The sequence below is a fragment of the Lycorma delicatula genome, chromosome 9 (genome assembly GCF_047948215.1).
Source record: "Lycorma delicatula isolate Av1 chromosome 9, ASM4794821v1, whole genome shotgun sequence".
Lineage (NCBI taxonomy): Eukaryota > Metazoa > Arthropoda > Insecta > Hemiptera > Fulgoridae > Lycorma > Lycorma delicatula.
Genome location: NC_134463.1, coordinates 8,458,132 through 8,479,755, shown reverse-complemented (window position 1 = coordinate 8,479,755; position 21,624 = coordinate 8,458,132). Strand labels below are relative to the sequence as shown.

At 27.6% G+C, this 21,624-nt stretch overlaps 1 protein-coding gene across 1 annotated transcript in view; it reads right to left on the bottom strand.

Moving 5' to 3' along the window:
- LOC142330506 (ras-related protein Rac1) overlaps window positions 1–21,624 on the bottom strand; it is a 54,183-nt gene that overhangs the window by 5,237 nt on the left and 27,322 nt on the right. The window contains exons 2-5 of the mRNA XM_075375816.1: window positions 16,748–16,819; window positions 13,192–13,309; window positions 7,162–7,224; window positions 4,972–5,106 (exon numbers count right to left, since the gene is read on the bottom strand). Of these exons, the coding sequence (XP_075231931.1) occupies window positions 4,972–5,106; window positions 7,162–7,224; window positions 13,192–13,309; window positions 16,748–16,819 (388 nt within the window). The remainder of the gene's footprint in view (window positions 1–4,971; window positions 5,107–7,161; window positions 7,225–13,191; window positions 13,310–16,747; window positions 16,820–21,624) is intronic.

Sequence of the window (21,624 nt, the reverse complement as noted above, 5' to 3'; positions counted from 1 at the left end):
CTTTATATATATATATATATATATATATATATATATATATATATATATATTGTAGTTTTTTATAATCAAAAACCAACTTGAACAACCCAAGTACAGAATTACAAAATAAATGAAATGACACTTACTTTTATTTTCTTTATTCCAATAGTACTTTTGCAGGGTCCCACATCATCAGTTGTATATAAATTAAATAAAATTACATATCAAACATAACAATTTCTTTTTTTTTAAACAACCTGGCCACTTAATGTTACATTACGGAATGTAACATTGGCTGGCCTAGGTTACACAGTATAAATTTTCTAATTATTTTATTTTTAAATTTAATTTTAATTTTTAATTCTTAATTGACATCATATTTATACATATGTAGTTATTTTAATTAACTGACTTCATATTATGTATATATGATAGTAATTTTAATTTCTATTCTTAAAAAAAAAAAAATTTATGTTTGATATGTAATTTTATATAATTTATATACAACTGATGATGCAGGATTCTGCAAAAGTGCTATTGTTATAAAGAAAGAAAGAAGAAAAGGTGAAGGTAAGTGTTATTTCATTTACTTTTTAATTCTGTACTTCGATTTAAAAAAAAAAAATACAATATATTGGTACAGAGAAATGGGTTTTATAAGTACGGACTTCAGAAAATATGTATGTACATACAAAGTGTTCCATATAAAACGCAACCCAACCTTATATTGGTAGGTATTGAAATAATAAAAAGGCATGTGTAAATGTAAATGTAATTTTTATTATTACCATCCATTACCTTACATTTAGAGTAAATGTTGGAAGTGGCCGTCATCTTCTTGAATACAAGCTTCAATTCTTTTTACAGCGTTTGTTGCAACTTTTTTCAACGTTTGTGGCTGGATATTTAATACAGCTTGTTCAATATTGACTTTCAATTGTTCAAGTGTTTGTGGTTTGTTGCTGTAGGCTTTTTCTTTGAGGTAACCCCATAGAAAAAAATCCGCCGCAGTCAGATCTGGAGATCTTGGTGGCCACAAGCCTCGACCGATAACACGATTACCAAAGAATTCCTCAACGAAATCAGAAATTGAACCTATGTAGTGCGATGTCGCACTACGATGTCGTAGTGCAAAGAGGAAGCCAGCAGTGTCTGTCTTCCTCTTCCAAGAGTGCAATGAACTGAAATAAAATATCCTGATATCGATCTGCATTAATGGTGTACTCGAAAAAAATAGGACCGATTATTTTCTTCCGTGATGTCGTGCACCACACGCCCAACTTCTGCGGGTGTAATTGTTTTTCGTGATAAACGTGGGGATTTTCAGCACTCCAAATTCTACTGTTTTGGCTGTTTACGTAGCCATCCAAATGAAACCGTGCTTCATCTGTGAAAAATAACGAATCCATAACGTTAATTCCCTCACGCAGAAATCGAGGGAACCGTTGATAATATTGTAGCTGTTTTTCTTTGTCGGGCTCAAGAAGTTGATGAACCATTTGAATGCGATAAAAGTCGTAATTGTAATTGTTTGGTCGCCCGATGAACAGTTGATTTAGACAAATTAATTTCAGCAGACAAACATCTGATCGATTTATTTGGCGAGGCAAGTAATCAGTCTTTGATTTCAGTGACTGTATCTGTATTCAACACTGACGCAGATCTTTTGTGTTCCTTGTTATTAACAGAACCAGTCTCTCTAAATTTTGCAACTAAACTTAATACTGATGTTTTGTTAGGAGCTGGTTTATTTGGGTACTTATGGCGAAACAAATCTTGCACTGGAACCACTGATTTCGTACTGAAGTATGACTCAACAATGAAAACACGTTCATCTAGCGAAAACACCATCTTGTCTCTAGCAATACACTGAACGTTATGATTGCATTGTTGTTACTATCGGTAGTGTTCTACTGCGTCGCCGCGATGTTCAGATGTTGGACGAGTCCATTTCAGTAAGAGTAGGGGAGTAAGCTTGACTTTTGAAATTTCATGGATGAGTGATTGATGGGTTGCGTTTTATATGGGACACCCTATATATATATATGCTAATAAAAAAAAGAAACATAAAAACACATAATAAATATTTCTAAATATTTCTAAATAATTCTACATCCTACTACAGGATTTAGAAATTAATCTTTCTCTAGTTACTACATGAAGAAGTTAAAGCTGCAATAGTATGTTAACTTATTTATGTGTTAGTGGGTATCCCTGAGAGTTCAAAATGGCTGCACTAATTTTCATAAAATAAACATCAAAAAGATACATATCTATTGCATAAATTATACTGGGAGCATGAAAATTTACAAAAAAAAACTCCCTTTCGGCACGCGGAAGTTGAGGGATAAAAAAGATTTCCATCTTAAAGTTAAGAAAAACTTCAAATTTGCTCAATATGACAATGGTTACATGTGAAAAAAATGTTCACATATTTAGCATATGACAAGTCCCTCTCCCATCTTCTTGTTTCAGATAAAGTTTTAGGTAATTTTTAGAGAACTAACAATGACCACTTTAAACTGACTGGATACTGTAACTAACTATTACGGGCGGTATGATTTTTTTATCTTCGAAACCCCACTTTTTCCACCCCTGGGCCAATGGTTGGTGATATCAAAAAACTTTACTTAGATAAGTTTTAGGCCGTTATCCAAAGAATAGTAGGAACTTTAAACAAATTTGATATTTTACTTAATGAGAAAGGTATAGTGATAATTTGTTTTTTCTATTTATTTGTTTTGGTTCTGGTCATCCCTTGCCGTAAGGGTTGGTCAAATCAAAAATTGTTTCAAACAAAAGTTTTAGGTAATGTTTACAGAATTAACAACCACTTTACCTTGATTTGATGCTGTACCTATTACAGGAGGTATGATTTTTTTGTCTTCAAAACCCCATTTTTTTCCACCCCTGGACCAATGGATTGGTATCAAGACTTTACTTAGAAAAGTTTTAGGCCCTTATCCAAAGAATAATAGGAACTTTAAACAAGTTCAAAATTTTACTAAATAAGAAAGTTATAGTGATATTTTGTATTTTTTTCAAAAAAGCCCCCCCATGGTTCGGTTTTGCCCATTAACGAACTCGACCAAGATTTTGGGTCTATATTTGTCAGAAATGAATGATTCAGAAATTAATACACATATACTAATCTATGGCAACAACCAGAGGCAATAAAATACAACTTAACTCAGTTTGAAACATTCCATACACAAATGATAAAGTAATATTGGTGAAATTTATACTTTTCAATAAAAAAATTCTTTAATATAATATTTATGGTTTTTCTCATTTATTAGCATACACTCCTTAACATTGAACAGACAAGCAGGAATTATAATGGAAAATAATTAAACATAAAAAAAACAAAAGAAAATAATGTAATATTTACAATTGTAAAAAAAAACTCGTTTCTAGTACAAAGCTCTGAAAAGAAAAAATTTTAAGTCAGCAGTTCTCATAGCAATAAGTTTGGACAGAATCTGACAAGAAAACAGCAAAAAGAGGAATAATAGTAAAGAAAGCCTACTGACCTTATATAGCAAACAGAATTTGTAAAAGGTAAGTATACACCAATTAAGAGAAGAATAAAAATCTGGACCAATAAAACACTGAATAAAAAATAAAATATGTCTGAATAACATGCATTTTGGTGTTTAATGTAGAAACTTCAAAGGTCCTTTTCTCAGAATGCATTCAAAAATGTTTCACAAGGATAGAAAAATAAGTGTGCTAACACTATTATTAAAGCAGATAAATTAATTCTAAGGTACACAACATGCCTAATCAAAAATATTATCATATGGAATTAAGAGACCTTGCAAGTTCAACTGATATCACAGAAAATACATTAGATTTCTCCAGTAACTAAATATTCTTGTAGGCAGTACAACAACTCATAAAATTCTGAGAAAAATGGTAAATTCTTTCATGAATTCTTCTCCACAACAAATTAAACATTTGTGGGAGTATCACTTTTACCACAGACACTAAACTGTACTACACGCAGTCTTCTTCATGTTTAATAACATGTTGCAATTTAGTGACTAATGTTGGAACCATCAATCCCAATAAAATTAACAAATCAATTTTTTTAAATATTGAAAAAATGTTTGAGAAACTATCCATCTGTATTTAACTAAATTTCTAAGTTTCGTAGATATATAAAATAAGTTTCATAATCACTTGCTTAGTAGTAACTTAAATAAAAATTACAAATAGCACTGAGATAAGCAAAAGAACAAATTAATTACAATGAAAAATCTGATGTGGACACCACATGACTTTCTTGTATGCTTATCACATTACATATACACATTTTTTGCTGCTCTTGATTTAAACTTGTTTCATTTGCAAGTGAGATACAAACCTCCAATTCTTTAATAAAGTGGATAGTTACACAACTGCATTGTGGTGAACACCACATTGCATCACATTTTTTTGAGGTGTCCGTATCAGCATTTTATATTAGTTTATAATTTTGTTTCACGTCACTCAAGTAGTTATGTGGTGTAAGTGAAAACAAGTCAGATTCGTAACTATGCACACTAGTTTGAATCCAACTTCATACCCATATATTTTTTCAACTTTTTTTTCAAATTTAAATTATCGATTTATTAATAATTATTAACCTCTGTAAAAAGTTTCTGAATTAAAATGAAAAGTACGTAAAATTTTATTTCACTAATAACTTCTGATTTTTTTTTTCAAACAGAGGTTAATAATTATTAATAAATCAATATATTTAAATTAAAAAGAAAGTTAAAAAACACAAAGGAAATCAGTCTGATTTGAACTGATCTCGCAACATGCCTTCTCCTTGTAAGATCCAAATATTTCATTAATCAAAATTCTATTTGGTTATAACTCTGGAAACAATGAAAATAAGTACCACTTATATATATATATATATATATTGTGCTTTGTAGAAGAAAGTAAAAAGGACAGGATAAGAAATAATTTATGTTTTGATTTACAAAAGTAATTACTAACCATTGGATAAGTAATGGGTTGTAATTTCTTTTCTTTCAATTTTTCTATTGTTTCTTTGTCTTCACGAAGATCAAGTTTTGTACCAACAAGAATTATAGGCGTACTAGGACAATGATGTCGTACTTCGGGATACCACTAAAAAAAGAAAGAAAACATTGAATAATAATAATTATTACAATAAGAATAAATTATTTTAAAATAAACACTTGATGACCTGGCATGAAAAACAAGTCACTTCCAAAGGTGGCACAAACAATCTCAACCGTAATAAGATCCCATACCAGTTTTAATGAAATGAAAAATGAAGTGGTTTTTTGTTGCCTTCTTCATTGAATTGCTGCACATCAATTTGGTAAATCCAATCTACTGCCGGTGATATTCCACCCTACAAAAGACGCTTTCACTCTGCTTGCCATAAGGACTGACTACATAAAGAATATAATTTTTTTGAGAAACCAAGTCTTGAGTAGTGCTGCTTGCACTTAAGATGTTTTACATGTATTATAGCCACAAGAAAGACTAGGACTGATAGTCTAAAGTGATCAGTTTACATTCCTCTTTCTACAAGAAACAACAATTTATTCACTACCTCCAGTCGGTAAAACCTTTTTAATTTACTAAGTGAATCACAAACTTTTACTAATATTTTTTACAAAGTAAATATAAGAAATCAGCACAGACAGCTCAAAAACCTTTTAAAAGAAAGTGTTAAGAAAGTTTAAATCAAATAATACTTGGGTAATTCAATATTTAAAAAAAAAATCTGATGTGGACACTACATAACTTCCTTGTACACCTATTAAATTATATATACACATTTTTTTTTTTTAAATGAAATTTACATAAAATTTTATTTTATTAATAACTTCTAATATTTTTTCTTTTTTTTATAGTAATTATTGAATTTTTTATTGTAAAACTTTTTTTTACAATCAAAGGTTAATAAATAATTAATAAATCAATATATTTAAATTAAAAAAAAAAGTTTCAAAAAAAGGAGTGAAGTCAAATTTGAACCGATGTGCGTCTCTTGTATTTCATTTATTAAAATTTGATGAAATAAGTACCATAAATCGTTGAAAATCTCTCAATGAGGGCTTATTACTGCAGTTAATAAAAAGTACAAAATCCAAATTTTTTTGGATTTTGGTCTTTTTTGGACACTTTTGGTTCAGTCGATTGTAATCAAAAGGGGAGGTGTACAAGTAGATGTTAAAACAGTCCTACATCCAAAATTTCAACAGCCTATGGCTAATCGTTTTTGAGTTATGCGAGATACATACATACAGACGTCATGCCGAAACTGATCAAAATGGATATTTCTGTTGATATCTGAAAACCAAAATCTTTTGTGATCACAATACTTCTTTTACTTACTTGTACAAGGAAGTAAAAAGCAATGTTTTTACAGCAAATATCATTAATAAAAATATTACCCTGATCTGTAGAATTTTGGCCGGGATAACCAAATGCCCATCATGTAAGACCTTGAATCACTGTAATGGAAAGGTTTGTTTTTCTATAATGCAGTTTCAATTTCTATTTTTTTACCACTTTTTATTATAAACAGATACTTTTTTCACAATCCACCTAGCCACCTTTCTCATTCTTGATACCTTTCTCAGAAGTAGTATTCTTTGGGTTTTAGTCACACATCCATTGAACATTTTGAGGATATCTTATCACACAAGGTGTGATAAGAATTATCACACCTTGGTAATTTTGTGATTAGACAGAGGGTGGCTCTCCCTAAAATTTATCAACGCACTGCTAAAAACTAGTAAAAATTTAAACACACAATGAGAATAAATTCTATTCGCTTGCCAAAATAAAAAAAATTGTATTTAATAGCATTTACTGCTACATAATTTTCAGCCTTTAATTCACTAAAAATATGTAAAAATCTCTATGAATGTTAAATAAATTACAATATGAAAAACTGTTAAACCCTTCTAAACTAATTTGTAAAGAAAAGACAGCCTTTTTTTACCATAAAACATGCAAATCAAATCCAATAAAATTAAAAAGTGCACAGAAATATAAACAAAACAATGATCTATATACAACTTATTTAAACATACCCATACTGTTTGGAATAATTTTTTAAGGCGATAAAAAATCCTAATGCACTTAAAAAAATTAAACTTCAAATAGAAAAAATAAAAATTAATAATGTTAAATGAAACTTACTTTTGCTCTAACATTTTCAAAACTTGCAGGATTAACTAATGAAAAACAGATGAGAAATACATCCTGAAAAATAAAACAAAATAATTATAAGTATTAACAAGAAAGTGACAATTATAAATAAGTGTTGCACTTATACTAACAACACAATAGCATCATTGCACGTTACAATTTTTAAACCTTCAAACAAAAAAAAACTGATACAAAAACATAAGTGGAAAATTCAGTTAATTAGTTCCAATAACCAGTATTTTAATTTTTCCCAGGTTGGTGTTTGTTTTCACTAAAACTCATAACGTGACTGCTGGTTTATGACCCAATGAATTAAAAAAGAATGAAATAAAACATTAAGTTAAAAATTTAAGCTAATATGATAAAATACAATAGCAGAAACACCAAATGTCTAATACTAGTTACATTTCTGCTATGAAATTTTTAATACTAATGACATTTTTTGTATAAATTTTTTATAAAAATAACTTTCTTTGAAAATTATTCTATTATAAATTAATTGTTAATAAGTAAAATAAGTTACTTATAAATGTAAAATTATTAGGGGTCTTTTAATCAAAACACAAAAACATAATCAATTTACTGTGGTTTTGTTTCACATTTTGGTAGTAGTAGCTGACAAATGCTAAAATAAAGATTAGATTAAGTAATCTTTTATGATTATTCTCAAACAAAATTAATTATTATTTTGAAAAAAACAATCACTACTTTTATTTCTTGTGTTAACAATTAATTAAATAATTATTTTAAATATTTACATTTTGTTTTTTATAACTCATGTAAATTTGAAAATAATGAAGTATTTAAACTATGAAGCATATGTTGTTTGTAACTGTTAGAGGAAAATCAAAGAATATAGAAAAGAGATAAGTCTGGTGATGTCTACGAAACAGACAAATTTCTATATTTTTATATCTAAGTCTTAAGTGGTTAAGTTTTTTTTAAATTTTATTAATGCTCTTACATAATCCAAAAGCCCATCTAGACATTTTTTAAAGCTTGCTTTATTCATAACTTTTTATAAACAGAGTAAGGGTTTGCATGGAAGAGTAAATAAAAATATGTCAAATGATTAACTAGGAACTGTATCTATAACAGGTTGTCTTGAATGACCCAAAGGATTAAAAAATAATAATAATAATAAACAAAGGTAGGTAATGAACCTAAAAACTTTTATACAATATTCTTACTTCAGTGGAAAACTATCCTGTGGTAAACAATCTGCTATGATGGAATTTAAGATTAGTAAGAAGGTTATTTGACATTATCAAGTAAAAACAAATCATTTTTAACATCCTGACTGAAAATGATTACTCATATCTGAATCATTAGATTGTTTTGTGATGAGGCAGACAGTCATTTCATAGTATGCAATTGTGGAAAGATGAGGCGAACAAAAATAATTAATGGCCACCTATTAATTTCTTAACAAATTATAATTTCTACACTGCTTCAGTATTTAATTTAGTATCCCAAAGTTGAAAAATTCCAGTTTCTTTCTTAACAAACAAACTGAAATTTTATTTAAAAATCCAATGTAGTTAACTTTTTCCAGTAATTTATTTTTGGAATGGTTATTTTATGGGCTTTTTTTTTAATTAGCTTTTTTATTTTTTTTTACAGTGTAACCTTCAAGCTTAACTGCTACACTCAGTTCTTAAGGTTAAAAAATCAAATCAAAGTTAATTTTAAGATGTTATTTGAAGACAGGTTGCAAGTCAATTTTTTCGATTTATTTGGCATAAATGTATTCATCTACAGTATGTTGTAAAAAAGGGAAATTTAGTAGTGGAATTGGCTAAAGCAAATTTCTTGTTGTGGCAGACAACTTGTATCATGAGTCAGATAAAAAAAAATTTGTTTTATGTCCTACTATAAAACATTAATTGAAAATAAAACAAAAAATAATAAAACTGATTAAAAACAATAAATAATTAATACTTTTATTCCAATATGTAAAAGTATAAAGAAGAAAAAAAAAGAATTCATCTTAAAATAAAATTTTTACGACTTAAGCATGCATGTGATAAATAATATTGTTTAAATGCATGGATTAGTAGAGCAAATAATTAACAAATTACACATACACTGAATCATCCTTTACTTATATAAATTATCACAACACACTGAACAACATTTCTTGCCCAGTAAGCATGTTGAATACTCTGTGCACTGTAATGTCATTATAGTGATAGCAACATTTTCAGTAATGTGGCAATAAAACAGCATAGGTACAATTATTAATCAAAATAGGTATAATTATTTGATTAGTGAATTATCAGAAGTTCTGCTTGCATAATATTTGATGTGAGAGTATTACGTTCAAACATGAATAAGATACATCCTAACACGTCGTGCTCTGAGCAGTATAAAAGAGGCGTACGGGATTACAAAATATCAGTTTAGTTTTGAATGCAAATCATGCATCTGGTGCCTTTATTTAAGCTTTTAAAAGCACAGTTCATTGTAAATAATAATAATAACTGAGGTTTCAGTTTCTTAGTGTGAGGTCAAACGGTTTAACTAGGTTTTTTCAATTAGATTTTTATGCAAAATGGATAAATTTGTGAAAAACAGAGTGAGCCCAACTACATCCATTGAATCAATTAGTAAAAAGACAAGATTATACAATGACAGTTATTTAAATAATGATTTTACCTCATTGAATGGAAAGCAGCAGTGCGTTGTTTGCTTTCAAGTCCTCTCTGATGAAAGAATGAAGCCATTAAAATTAATTAGACACTAGGAAAATAAACATCCGGATCATAAAAGCACACCCTTGGAATTTTTCGAAAGAGTATTACATACTTAAAGAAATCAACAAGTTTCTCTTTGTCAAGCCATACTGATAAAAGTACACTTAAAACATCTTATCTTGTAGCACTAAGGGCAGCTAAAATGTCCAAACCCCTTAGAATCACAAAAAACCACATATTGCTTGTTGCAATTGATACTGTTAACATTTTAATAGGCATGGAAGAAACAAAAATATTGAAGAAAACTCCTCTTTCTAATGACACAGTATCAAGGTGAATTGATGACATGGCTTCTAATGTTTGCGATCAGATAATTCAGCAAGTGAGTTCAAGTGATTTGATGAATCAACAGACAAGGCAAAAATTTTTCACTTTTTATGTTTTGTGAGATATGAATGCAATAGGAACAGTTCATTCAAAGAAATATGTTGTAAATTAATACCTGGTCTGGAACAGGACAATGTCCTTCTGAAGTTTTTTAAGACGCTACTAAAAACTATAATATAGACTGGACAAAATGTACTGCAGTACGTAGTGATGGTGCAAAAGCAATAACAGGAAAGAACGGGATCAATTCGGAAAGAAGATCATCTTATACAAAGAGCAGAATGGATGCACTGCTTCCTTCACAGAAATGCTCTTGTCACAACAAAATATATCTGAAAATCTCAAATAAATTCTTTGTAAACCTGTAAAAATGGTTAATTTTATTAAAAGCCGACTGTTACAGAATAGGCTGTTTGTTAAACTCTGTGATGAAATGGGCAAAAAGAAAAAATTTCTTCTTTTTTATACAGTAGTTAGATAGATGGTTATCGCAGGAAAAATGTTAATCAGGTAGTAATTGAAATTGCAAGATGAACTAATAATATTTTTCCAGGATAAACAAACAGCATTTTCAATGTTTTACAGAATAATGAATGTATGTTGCTGTTGGCTTACTTAGCTGATACATTTTCACATTTAAACGACTTGAATGTAAATTTACAAGAATTTGATAAAACATTTTATTAATGACAGACAAAGTTCATGCTTTCATTAAGAGGCTTGATATCTGGACTATTCAACTACAAAGCAAAAATTCTGATATGTTTCCACTCACTGCCAATTATCTAGAGAAAAATTTAGATGAAGACATTATTATTCACCAAAGTTTGGATAGCATGAAAATGTAATAGCACATTTAACTAAAAATTCAGTTGGCAGAATATTTCCCAGAAGATACAAATGATTTCTTTAAGAGAAAAGTACTGAATCCATTTAGTGAAAATGTAGTCGCAGATGCTAAATTACCAGTTGAGATTCACGACCAGCTCATCAAAAATGTCTGCCAATAAAACATTACAACTTTAATTCACATCTAAAAATTTAGATATGTTTTGGCTTGCTCGTCAAAGTGAACATGGTAATTTAGTCTCAGAAGCATTGAAAATATTAATCCCTTTTGCCACATTTTACCCCTGTGAAAAGGGTTTTTCATCTACGGTTGCACTAAAAACTAAACATAAGAATCGTCTCTCATCATTTTAAAACAATTTGCTTTGTGTTTCTAATATAGATCCATGCATGGAGAAATTTTTAAATGAAAAACAAACAACCATCTCATTAATTTATTTTCTTTACATCTATATATATAAATGTAAATAAAATTTTTAAAATAAATGATTCTCTTTCTCATAAAATGATTTCATTATTGTTTACGTGTAAAGTTATAAGCTAATTTCACAACCTCAAGTTGAGAAATGCTGGTCGTATAGAAAAGCAATGTAAGCAATGGTAGTAAGAAAGCTATGAAGTATAGAAAAGTTCATTCACCTTTGTTTTTACCATATAATTAAATGTAAAAGCCAACTATATTAAAGTTACAAACAATGATTTTAAAAAAAATAAACTTGAATACACTATGACATAACTTTTAGGGAATGAAAATTCCCTAAATAAAATTCCCACTAATTTTAGGGAATTAAAAATGATTTAAAAAAGAAACCTGGTTGTATGAGTTAGTGAACAGCCACTTACCAATTTTTTTCCACTAATCTCATATAAAATAGAAAAATGATTATGTCATACTGTAAGACAATATGGGAGGGGGAAATTTCAATATTTCTAAAAATTTGTTACATATCTACACCTCTTTCAAATTTATACCCCACATGATCTCTGCGAAACAGCACTCAGCATGCAATACATAATTTTTTTTTGGTCCCAATTAAAAGTTTCCCACAACTGGCATGATACATTGCACATACTTGCCAGAGACCAAATCAAGAAGATTAAAGTATTAATTAAAATACAATTTTAACTTCAAAATTATTATCTTGAAAAAGTTAATGAATTGGAGAAAATCATAAATCCTTCTGTGGAAAAAAATCTCAGTTTTTCATAAACCATCACTCACTTTCCTGGCTCCAGCAAAAAAAGTTAAAACCAAATCATAGCTGTATTCCTTAACATCTATTCGGACAAATAGCTATAGGAAATACTATATTATCACACTTTAAAATAATTATCAGGTGAATAATCTTTAGCTTAATTACTGATAATGAGCTAAGTTGGCAAGAGTCTAGGCAAAGTAGATACTCTCCTGTTACTTAAGTATTAAGTATGCATAAATAAATAAACATTTACATTAATTTAAGGCTAGTAAATAATTATGGGAGGTGTTATGTAACCAAGTATAAAAATTACAGTACAAAAGAATTTTCTCATTCTAAGAGAAATTCAATTGTGCGACAATTTCATCAAATTCAATTTAAACCACCGTTTTCAATAGCACTGTAACACATGGCAAATTCCAGTGATAGTGTGTGTATTTCCTATGAAAGTAAAAGTAATTTTCAAATAAAAAATAATAATTTTTAACAGATTTAACTATCAACTACTTTCATTCTAAAAACATTTCAGCAAGCGCATCAAATGATTTTTTTTTTAACTGTACAAATCATGATTTTTATTCCAGCCTAATTTAAAACTTCCATTCCTGTAGAAATGTTTATTAGTTGTAACTGATGCATGAAGCCGTTATTTGGAAAAAAAAATCCTTTTGACAAAAGAAAATAAACAAATATGTAATATGATTTACACAAAATTATTTAAAAACTCACAATGGCTGTTTCAGTATACAGTACCTTTCTCAAGTGTTACAAACAGAAAAGTATTACAAGCAGGTGTTTCGGTATGTTAACATCTGAGGAAGGTACTGTGTACTGAAACAGCTGTTGATTAAAATTTTGTTTTATTTTAAATAATAAGTTAAAATACAAACTGTCTGTGGGTATGACAAAGGTCGCAATCTGTCATAATCTTCTTGTCCGGCTGTATCCCAGAGACCCAAATTTATTGGTTTACCATCAACCATAACATTAGCTGAATAATTATCAAATCTGTAAAGACAAGAAAACGATAATTATTATATAACATAAAAAATTAGAGGGTGGAAAACATGATAAACCATGAGAAAATCAAGCAACAGATAATTTAAAAATTAAATAAGGAACTTTTAAGCTTTATATAAACCAGAAATGTAAATGTAAGGAAATAATAAGTAGAAAAACTTTAACAGTTGTACAGAACTTAATAATAAGGCTGAGAAAATATTTTAATATAAAAATAAATAGGTTCAGTGAAACCTCCATTAACAGACATTTTCAACTACAGACAACTCTAAACAATGGACAGTTAAGCAACCACTGACCATTGACTCTTTAAAGAGGAATTCTTAATAAAATACTCTAAACGGTAAAAAATTTGAATAACGTACACCAAAATATGTTTATAAAAATAATCAGCATTTAATTTTTAACAAATGTTATAAAAATACACTCTACTGTATTAAAATTGGTTTTGTTTCTTGATCAGAAGTTATATATGATAAAGTATTAATAAATATTTCGCAATCTACCTCTTCTAACTTTCAGTTCACAACTCATAGAATTTATCTTTTCAAATCTGGTCAAAAGCGTAAAGCTTTTGAAAAGTCAAACCATTAACTGGTTTTACACTGGACAAAGTTAAATACATTAGGCCAAAAGAAACTCCTTTCTGATCTCAACAACTGCTTTGTATAAATTAAACTGTGACAACTGATAATAAAATCACTGTAAGTTTCACTTTCTTACATAAAATAATAAATTCTGAAAGATATTGAACTGAATGCGGAAGAGAAAGCCTGCGTGCCAAATTTTGCTTCAATGTAATTTTCAGAAAAACCAATCTACAAAATACAGATCAATGAGTATTAGTCACGACTTGCTTCACTCATCTAATTACACATCAGTTATAGATTGCTACTGTCTTGTATGTTAGCTAAATCATTTATTTTTTTTTAGAATGTAATGCTATGGTAAAGGGTCATCTCCAAACAACAAACATATTTCCTAATCCCAATAATGAATACTAATAAAAGGTTTCGTTTCAACTAATCAGGAAAGGCATAGATGTCAAGAAAAGAAGAAAGCAGATTTCTAACATTTAAAATGAGGATATAATGAAAGTTGACACAGTGATCTTTTCAAACTAAAAAAAAAAAAAAAAAATTAATTAAAAATTAAATTATGAACTGATTCAAGAATGTAAAATAATGTACAACACAGCAATAATGGGCAGAAATCTTCAAAAAAACGTTTCCTTCTCCCCACTACTAATTTTAACTGAAAATTCATAGTGACTCAAAAAGAAGTATCCAAGAAAAAATATAAAATGTTTTATAAAGATATTTTAATGATACCAAATTCAATTTTGGAATAATTGTACATATGAACAAAAAACAAGAAAGGACTTTATTTTCAGGAAACACTTCTTTCTAAAAAAAAAATTAATTTTCAATCATTTAATTCTCTAAACAAAAATTTATTTTTATCCACTTTTGCATAGTCAATTAAAGAGGAGAGGATACAGAATAACGTTAATTAAAGAACTATCACAGCAGGGGATAAAACATGGTTTTCTGAATAAAATCCCAAAACAAAAACTAAAATTTAGAATGCCTACAAGAGGAACTAATCATAACTAAAGAAGGAGAGAATGAGCAAATTTATTAATTTTTGTTTTTTTTTAAGATGCTGCAGGTGTAAATTTTACATCTGAAGGATAACAATTAATCAAAAATGCTAAAGTAAAAATCATTAAATAACTCTGAATAAGAGTTGAGAATTGAACCTTTTTTTGTGCGGGGAATAATTCAATAGGCACTTCATCCTTAAGACTTATTATGTTAGCCCCTGACAGGAAACAGAATTCCTGAGTTGATCCAGAGGCAGCCCTCCACCAATGCTAAAGATCCACTGGCTCTTCATGTCCCAACATTCCAGCTTTCTAAACATAAGATTCAGACCTGCACCTCTAGAACTGGTAATGGGAAACAAGGGATAAAAGCTATGGAAGAAGGATAATTGAAGTTACAAAAGGCTGGCAAAGGGAAATCTGCTCATTATTGTAAATCAAGATAGTTTATCATCTTGTCATACTAAAGTATAAAAATAAGTAATGGTGTTTGGTAATTTTGTTTTTAATATCAAAAATAATTGTGTAAGGGTTTTTTTTATCTTGTAACATCATATTTTGGTACAATCATGAATAATGTTTTCTTAATTTCAATAAATGTTAAATTTGTTTCAATTAATTATTTTTGTTACTTTTTAAATGTTTTCTAAAAAAATATATAAGATTATTTTCTCTTCACTAATGATTTGTTTTATTTTTCAATAAATTAGTTAACAAAGAAAACTTAAGTTTTTACCAAAACTTTGATAAGATTTTTAATAAAAGCTTGGTAAATATTTTTGATAAAAAGTTGAATAATGGTTCACCAATAGTATTCTATTACCACCATAATTCAAGCATTTAATTATTATCAGGCTGTGTGTCCTCTTAACCATTCCAGCTGGAAATTGTATTATTAGAAGACTCCCTATTAGATGTTTTTACGTTTTTTAACAAAAAGGGTAAACCCCCTGTTTTTGTAGCACTTACACTAAAGTGGCAGAAATCTATATAACTCTTTCCTGCTGAAATTCCAATTCAGATATCATCATTTTATAAATGTATACATCAGGAAAATTATGACAGAACCAGCTGAAGGTAATTTAGTTTTCAACTTCAACACTTTTGTCGGAAATGAAGCTATAAGGAAATCTACTAAGTATTGATATATAGTTAATGTTGATTAACAAGTTAGTAAAAGCTTTACAGTACCAGTCACATTACCTTTTACACAACTGTTAATAACAATATGACAATGTAATATATATTTCATGGCTTAATACACAAATAAACATCATATTACTAATGTATTCAACCCTATTAAACAATATCTAAAATAATACCAAAAATAATAAATAAATACTAGCAATTGTTAAGAGAAGTAATAAAATACATTTATAAGATAAATTATCCTGGATAAGATAAGTTGTTGCAATTTATAAAGCAACTATCTATAATGAATTCAATTAATTTTCATTTAAATTATAGCGGTGGAATATAATCATGACAAAAATTAAAATTAAAAAAGTATTAACTCAATAGTATGAAGTTCCAAAAAATAAATTAAAATTTGACCAAGAAATAAATGTACAAAAACTGAAATGAGAATTTCACGTTTATTAAAAACAGCAAACATAAATCATTAAATATAATTAACGCATTAATACACAACATAAGATTAATATAAATACATTAACTAGACTTGTATAATTTAAAGCAATCTTACAAACAATTTAAACTGTCGTACATAAAAACATAGTACTAAAAGATGATATTTAATTCAAACACTAATTCAATCTCTATCATTAACTATAAACAAAATAGTTAATTAAAATACTTACACTGTGGGTATATATTCCCCGGGGAAGGCATTTGTCGTGTAACTGATCAACAAGCATGTTTTACCCACGGCTCTGTCAACAAAAAACAAATCAATATTTATGTATAGCAGTATGAAAAAAATAATAAATAAAATGTATTAATTATTTTTAAAAAAATCAGGTCACATTGGTTAATGGAAAACTAAAATAGAATATAATTGAAATTTATTGATTTAATATAAATAAATAGAATAAGTAAATTTTTTTAAAAGTTTTAAACCATCAATGATAGAGAGATGTAATATAATCTAAAAGTTACAATCTGTGTGAACTTAGCACTCATGCCCCCGCACGCACACACACACACACACACAAAATGGTTTAACGATCAGCAACATACTGACTATACTAAATTAAATAATAAATAAACACCAACAATTTAATAAAATAAAATATTATAATTTATTTCTTACAGTAAATGATAAACCTGATCCCATTAAGCTCTAGACACAAATTAATTTAAGTCATATGAAAACTAGCAGGTAAATTATTTATAATACGTTTCTTAAATGCATGATTGGGAGTATGTCATCTATTTTTAAATCAACTAGTATTTTAACAATGTTCCTGAATTTTCTGAGCATTTTAATAGAGTTTATAATTCAACATTTTGTCAGTTTTAAATTTAAAATTAATAATAGCTACGCTTATGACAATTAGGTTACAATTTGTACCCAATACTAATTAATGTACTACATTCTAAAAAACCAGAAATAATAATTCAAAACAGCCTCCATTGACATTATTTAAATCAATTCGAAAAGAAAAAATTAACAACATTTCTTTATTTACATTCTTTATTCACATATTCATTCATTTATTACATTTTACATTCATTTATTTCTTTACTCACATTAAAATATTGATAAATATTTCTATCCTGACGAACTGTCTCATTTAGAAGAATACCGTTTTAAATCAATATACAGCAAAAATTAGAAAAGATTATATAGAATCACTTGTTATGAGATGGAATGGATTACTCCTCTACCCACTAATATTATGGTCTAAAAAATATTATATATATATATATATATATATATATAAATAATTAATACCATTTCCAATGGTATTCCAGTTAAAAACTTACGTTTAATTTTTTTTTTAAATCAAGCAAATGTAAAATTTTATTTTAAAAACCTTCAAAATATATAAAATACTAATTTTGTTATTTCTTTTTATTTTCCTAACGTGTATGTTGCAGTCTGTTCAACTGATGAACAATAAGCAACTCCCTCCACAGCCCAATGAGATGAGGATGATATGTAAATGAGGTGTAGTCTTGTACAGATTTGACCAACCATTCCTGAGACATGTGGTTAATTGAACCCCCAACCACCACAGTACACCGTACTTTGGTGGTTGGCCCACTTCCACTGTCCAGTGTTCAAATCCATATAAAAGCAACTTACTTTTACTAGTATTTGAACCTAGCACCTTAAACTTCAAAAAACAGCTGTTAAACTGATTTGTGACGAGTTAAACTCTAGACCAGCCCGGTGGGCTAATTTTTATCGATAAAATCAAATACCCACAAAAGTTTATACATAAATTTCATAAAAAATATAAACTGATAATAAATGTATGAATGTATTATATTGAATGTATTGAATGACAAATGTAAAAACCCAAATACATGCCAGCATACGTACAAAAATTACAAAGATACATACAGTGTTTTATAACCAAGATGCTGCTCTCTTTCTGTTTGACCAACAAGACATAAAAATTTTGGGAGAAGAATGTTTGTATTTTTTACCAAGAATAAAAACAACCAGTATAAAAATAACATAACCAGGAATGTAAAAATATAACATAATATTCTGATAAGTTTTTTCTTTGTATAAATTACCACACTTCTTTTATACCAAACTGTAAAGTTATTAGCAAATGCCATATGATTCTCAGTAAAATCATTTAGAAAGAACTATTAGCATAGTGACGACTATAGAGTAAATAATCTAGAGCCAGGTGTTGATTCAATGCCAATTATAACATAATTTATATTTTTCTCCATTAAATGTTGGCAATAAACTTTTATGTTAATTTACATATTAAAAAAAAAACAAGAAAAAAATAGAAAAAATAATTATTTTCATAAACTTATCGGCTTCAGGTATATAATGTAAAATTGCACTTAGGCTTTACAAACTTTAGAATTGTTATAATATAAGACTTTTTTCAACCTTTTCATTTTCTTTTCATTTTTATGGTGATATTAAGAAAACTGGACAAAAACATATTGATACAAAGTTATCAAACATATATAAACTCTTTCTCATCTACTACTGTTAATTTCAAATATTTGCATTTTAATTTTCCCCACAGTTTAAAAAATATGATTTACTCATAATTTTACGCGTATGTGTTTATGCTTATACACGTTTTAAGTTTAAAGTAAAATCTATTATCTTTTTTTTTTACTTTCATTACAAACCTTTTAGTTAAAAAAAATTAATCAGATGTTTAATTTTAATCCAATTCAATCTGTCAAACATATAAATTATCCAATTTTTAAGAATCTATTTAAAGCTTTAATTAATCTAATACATAAAATCCATACCCTCTAAATCAAATATATTCTGAACATACTGAAAAGTAAATGCACAACCTCTTCATGACTTAGCTGTGTATAATGCACGCTGAAAGTACATTTCACAGAGCTAGAGTTTCATGAACTGCCAATTTATAAAGATTTAATATTAAGATGATTAAAATGATAAATATCACATACTTCCTATTTAAAATTAGGTAATTCCATCACTAACAGTGTAATGTTCACCGATTTTTAATGATGCAAAGTATAATATACCCCAAATGAAATCGTTGAAATTTAAGCAGAGGTATATGAGCAACTATTAATAAAGATTGACAAAACAGACTAAATTAAAATCAAAACAATTTTTTTTTTTAAATCTGATTTTTACCAAGCTAATTTTTCTTGAATTAATATTTCTATTAATTTCCACTTCAATTTAAATAATTACATCAACATAGGTTAAAATACCATTTTTCCTACTTATTTGTTTTACAACAATAAAATAAATATTCTTCTTTTCAGAAAAATATAATTGAATGGTAGAATATGTCAAAAGCAGATTTGTTGTTTGTGACAATCTGTAACTGATATAATTCAAGCATGTACAGTACTTCCTTTATGTAACTCTTAAAGTGTTCTGACAAACCAAAAGATTTAATACACATTAAAAAAAAATTCTTATAAAATAAAGTTTACTTTCATACGTCACATCATGCAATGACAGTTTTACTTTTTCCACAAATTTATTATAAAAACAGATACCATTAGAATCAATAATCATAGTATATATAAACTTAGATAAAAACCACAAAATTAAATAATGTAAGCAGTTTAAAACATTAACAGAACATTGTTGATGTGTTTAAAAAAATGTTAATTATAACTTACTCCAAAAGCATAATTCTTTCAAATTAATGGAACTTATTCTTTCAAGGACATTATTAATGCAAAAATGCAACTGCAAATTTCACTGAAGAAGCTGCTGATAACTACCAGCAGGTCATTAATAGAATAAGGTACATCAATGAGTCATTTATAATTTTTTTCTTTGACATAAAAGTTTACAATAATTTTCTTTAATAAAATATGACATGTTTGAACCTGAAATTAACTCCCCAAATTTACTTTTAACTAAGGTCTTGGTTTACAGTTTTAATTCATGTGATAATATTTTTCTAACATAAATTTATTAGTCTACATTAAGTTTTTCAAAATACTTTGTTATATCATAAAACATAAAGGAATAGCCAAAAGTCACTTTGTTTGTGACAGTGATTGAATTAATGCCCAACAGAAGGTAAAAATCTGTACATAAAAATAATGAAGTCGCAAAAGATTTTTTTTCATGGACTTTTAACCTACAAAGGTAAAACCTACAAACTACTTAATTTTAAAATCAGCAAGTTGATATAAAACAGCTGCTGGCTGTAATAACCAACAAATACGTCAAATATATATTGATCAATAATTTCAATATTGATATTATGAATTGTAATTTTGAAAATTTTCTAAATTAAAAAAAAAATAAAAGGAACATCCTCAAATCATTCAGAATCTTTCCCATTATTACATTTTATGAGAAGCCAGGATGCTTAAAAAACAACACCAAGCAACAAAGAAAGATATAAATTAATATTAATGAAATATTAATATTATATGTAAAATGAAGATCCTGATCAAAAAAAAATTTACTAATGAGGTAAACTAAATTTTTAAACAACAATAAATATTATACATTAATATTTAAACAACTATACAAGCATAAACCATACATTTATTTTCTAAAATTATATGTTAACGTTACAAAAATAACCAGCACTAAAAAGTCAACCTTGGCAACTGATTCCTCTATAAACTAACACTGATGTAATGTAGTTGTTCCATTTTTTAATATGTTTCTTCATCAGCCAATTTTTTTTTTGTTTTTGTTTATATTATTCAAAACCAAAATTTTTTTAAATATTACTAATTCAATATATATTTCCTATTTCTTTAAATTCTTCTCACGAAACAATAACTTACAAAATAACTTATTTTATGTTTTTAAAGACTACATACATATAATACATGTGTATAATAAAATAAAATAACTTAAAGGTATAACCAACAACCCTTATGCATGACATATACAAAAAAAATTAAACCCTACACTATTACATTAGAAATACACTAATTGTTTATATATGACAGAAAAACCTAATACCAATTAGTCCACTTTAACGGGATCGCACATCATCAGTCAGTATAAAATTTTATAATTACATCAAACAAAAAAAAAAAAACTTTTTTTCTTTGTTTT